Genomic DNA, 3871 nt, shown 5'->3' with positions numbered 1-3871 from the left:
GGGTCATCCCCCCCCAGCCCATTCGGGGATGCTGGGGGGGGGGGAACCCAAGTCCGGTCGGGAGCGCGCCGGCGCCCGCCTTCAACCCCCCCCTTTACTCCATATATGGCTCTAATCCCGCCCGCTGGCGACGTCATCAGTGACGCCACGTCTCCCGCGGCGGCGGGGGCCCGGCTCCCGGGGCAGGGCGCGCTCCTCGGGGAGGGAGGGCCGGGCTCTGCGCGCCTCCGTCCATTCCGCGTAGACGCCGCGGGCCCGCGCCCCTGTTCCTCCCGTGTGCCCGGGAACACCTCCGCGGTAATCAAGCGGGTGCGTTTTTTTTTGTGCCTCCCTCCCCGTTTATTTGTCTTTTGGAGCAGGAGCGCTTTGCCAGAAAGTGGTCGATTCAGCAGTGTCCTGAAGCTTTTTTTTTTTTTTTTTTTTTTTTTGAAATTATTCTTTTATTTTTTATTTATTTTTTTTTTCCTCCTCTCCGCGCTTTTCCTTAGGATGCCACCACGTTGAGAGCGCGTCTGCAAACAACAACAACAACAACATTTATCCCGGTTTTCTCCCCCCCTCCCCCCAAACCACCACCCCGGTGTCAGCGGCTGCACTTACTTTTTTCTTCCTTTTTTTTTTTTTTTTTCCCCTTTTTTTCCCCCTTTTTTTTTTTTTTTTTTTTGTGTTATTTTTCCGAACCCACCGCACTGGAACGCCGTCCAAGTCGCCGCACAGAAGTACTCAGTAAATTGTTTATGTCGTGCCAATACAGGACAGAGTGAAGAAGGAAGCAAGACTTGAACTGGGCTTTTCTCCTACTGCTCCCAGGGAGTAAAGTCATCTCTTATACCCCCAGTCGCCACGGAGAGAGAGAGAGAGAGAAAAATCAAGCAACAACCAACCCACCCCGTTTATCTGACATTTCCCTCCGTTTTAACCCCTTTTGGTTAGGAGCTGGGGTTTGCCCAAATTTGTTTTAATGTTTGGGATTCAGGAAAATATACCACGAGGCGGGACGACCATGAAGGAGGAGCCGCTGGGCAGCGGGATGAACCCGGTCCGCTCCTGGATGCACACCGCCGGGGTGGTGGACGCCAACACGGCCGCCCAAAGGTACGGCTGCCAACCCCTCTCCCGCCGCTTTTCTCCTCCCGTATTTCTCATCCCGGCCGTAAATTCCCCCCCTCAACCACCACCCCACCCCACCCCCGCCCGCCCCGTTAGCACTTACAGCCTCCCGCTCCGCTCTCCGCGGGCGCGGAGCTTGCGCGCCCCTTTCCGCCGCTCTCACCCACGCCTTGTCTTGTTTTCTCCCGCAGCGGCGTGGGGCTGGCTCGGGCACATTTCGAGAAACAGCCGCCTTCCAATCTCAGAAAATCCAATTTTTTCCACTTCGTCTTAGCTCTGTACGACAGGCAGGGGCAGCCGGTGGAGATTGAGCGAACGGCTTTTGTGGACTTTGTGGAGAAAGAGAAAGTAAGTCCGCCTGTATCCCTGTTTCTCCTTCATTTCCCCCCCACTTCCAAAGCCTTTCAGCGCGGGTTGATTGATCCCGGTTCATTCCCGGTGCCCCCCGGGTTATAGCGGCCGCTCCGAGCAAACCCGGGTTCAGCAACTCCCCGGCTCGTTTTAACGCCGGGAAAACCCGGGTTTAAGCGTGACATATTCGCACCGAGCTCATGACATCATCACCGCTCCACCAAAAAAGTGACCGTGGGCCGAATTTCTGCAACTCTCTTAATTCCGAGCCGCTGCAGGGATGAGAAAGCGAAATAAAACGCGCGGCAGGCGGAGGAGGAGGGGGATATTTTTCATGCTAAATGTAATTATTTATCGTTGCTTGCAGGAGCCAAACAATGAAAAAACTAACAATGGGATTCATTATAAACTTCAGTTATTGTATAGCAACGGTAAGTGGCCGCTGTCTCCGTTTCGAGCGTCCGCAGCAAAGTCTCACTTTTCTTATCCGAGGCCTTTTGGATGTAAAGCTGTCGAGATTAAAATTGCACGCGGGTAAACACGGCGCTTTCCGCGGCACCGAAGGAAAACAAACCAGAACCGATCGATAAGTCGATGGTACTTCACATGATGAACCGGCCGGGCTTGGAGTGGGAAGGAAAAGGGGATCGATGGGGAGCTCCCGCCGAGCCGCACTTTTCGGGGACTTGTTATTTTGGTTTTTCTTCCCAGTTTTGGGCCATGAATGGGAATGACTGGGCTGGGAAGAGCGGGCAGAGCAGGCAGAGCCCGAGCTCGGCCCGCTGGGGTTACGCGACCGCGGCCCCCCAGCGCCTATCCCCTGCGCCCCTCAGCGAGCCTGGCCCGTGGGGTGCTCCAGAGGGCCTCCGGAGGGGCCGGAACGCGGTCGCCGGCCCATCGCTGGCCTTTGGGGTCCTTATTAAACGTATTTGTAATTTAGATTAGAATAGCGCTTAATTCGGGGTGCCCCTGACCCTGCTGTGACTCGGGTGGGTGCTGCTGATCTCTGACGGCGTTTCTCTCCCCTCCTCAGGCGTCAGGACGGAGCAGGACCTCTACGTTCGCCTCATAGACTCCATGACCAAACAGGTGAGAAAGTTTCCGCTTCTCTTCCCTTCCTAAGTTTGTAGTTTCCCCGTGGCGAGGGGAGTGGGAAGCCGGGAACTTGCACCTACTTGTAATTGACCGGTGTTATTCCCCCTACACCTGGAGGGTAATACCCAAACCCGAAAAGGTGTGTGCTTTTTCGAGGACGCGTTGCATCGGTTGATAGTGTGTGTTTTCGATAGTGTGGCGTTACAACGGCGTGCGAGCAGATGCTGGGTAGAATTCATTTAGCGAGGGCGAGAGGGAAGGAAAAAGGAGGAGAAAAAGAATCCCCAACAGCATCGTGGTGCTCAGATTTATTTCTAAGAGCAGTTTCCCCCCCTCGCTGTGTAACTTTTGGGGTGCTATTTCCCCCGGTGGACGAGGGCAGCCGCCATGAGCCCCTTTTCCATGCTGCAGGACAGCGAAGGCGTTTATTTGGATTTAAAAGTGAAATGCGCCGAGGTGAAAAGTCACCTTGTTCTCCTCTGGTCCACAGTCACCTCTCAGCCCCCCATCTCCATAATTCAAACTCCGTGCTCCAGGGGTCACCCGAACCCGTCCCTTTCCTTGGGATCAGCTCCTGTTCCTTCCTCAAACCTCTGTCATACCTTGTAAATAACATAATTACAAGCGGCTCCTTATTAAATTATTTAACCTGTCTTGGGCAACTTTTCCGACGATAACTACGTGTTATCAGTGTTGCACCACCGCAATTAAAAAAGGCACTTACTAGATTTGGATGGAATCAACTTTTTCCTTCTTCCCCCCCCCCCCCCTTTTTTTCCCCTTCCCCCCTTTATTTTTCCTCCTTTTTTCTTTTTTCTTTTTCTTTGGTTTTTTTTTTCGGGGAGAATTTAACTTTTCAAATTATTATTATTAGTATTTAGATCTATTTTTTGGGGGTGGGAAGAGAGCTGAGCATGAGGAATAACTGGAAACCCGATCCCAGGGATGGAAATTAAGGCCGGTTGCACTGCCCTGCTCCCCGGCCGGGGCCCTTCTATCCACACGCATTAGTTTTGCTGCCTCGGCCGGTCCTTCCGCCGGGCCCCGCGGGCGCGCAGAGGGGCTGCACTCCGCGCAAGCAGCGCGCACTGTCGCGCAGCAACTTTCTTCTTCTTTCGGTTAAATTCGGGCTGCATCCGAACGCTCCCTGGGATAAAACGCTTGGATCTCCCGTTGGAGCCCATTCGCCGCGGCCTCGGTACCGATCGCGGTCGGTGGCAGAAGAGCCCGTTAAACTCCGGAGCGCTCCTGAGTTGCCAGTGTGGGTTTATTTTGGGTTTATTTCCTTTGTATACAGCGGCTAAACGCTGTCGGA

General features: G+C 54.1%; 1 protein-coding gene across 8 annotated transcripts in view; it reads left to right on the top strand.

The window, feature by feature from the left end:
* Window positions 1-245: 245 nt before the first annotated feature.
* EBF3 (EBF transcription factor 3) overlaps window positions 246-3871 on the top strand; it is a 121758-nt gene continuing 118132 nt past the window's right edge. For 7 of the 8 annotated variants that reach the window (XM_065672975.1, XM_065672982.1, XM_065672974.1 and 4 more), the window contains exons 1-4: window positions 673-1095; window positions 1302-1458; window positions 1829-1892; window positions 2495-2550. In XM_065672975.1, coding sequence (XP_065529047.1) covers window positions 962-1095; window positions 1302-1458; window positions 1829-1892; window positions 2495-2550 — 411 coding nt within the window. In that variant the 5' untranslated portion in view covers window positions 673-961. Of the gene's footprint in view, window positions 310-672; window positions 1096-1301; window positions 1459-1828; window positions 1893-2494; window positions 2551-3871 lie in introns of those variants that run through there. The other variant, XM_065672976.1, reaches the window with a different exon arrangement.

Source organism: Lathamus discolor, chromosome 3, assembly GCF_037157495.1.
Source record: "Lathamus discolor isolate bLatDis1 chromosome 3, bLatDis1.hap1, whole genome shotgun sequence".
NCBI classification, from domain to species: Eukaryota; Metazoa; Chordata; class Aves; order Psittaciformes; family Psittacidae; genus Lathamus; species Lathamus discolor.
This window is presented reverse-complemented; position numbering and strand designations above follow the sequence as displayed.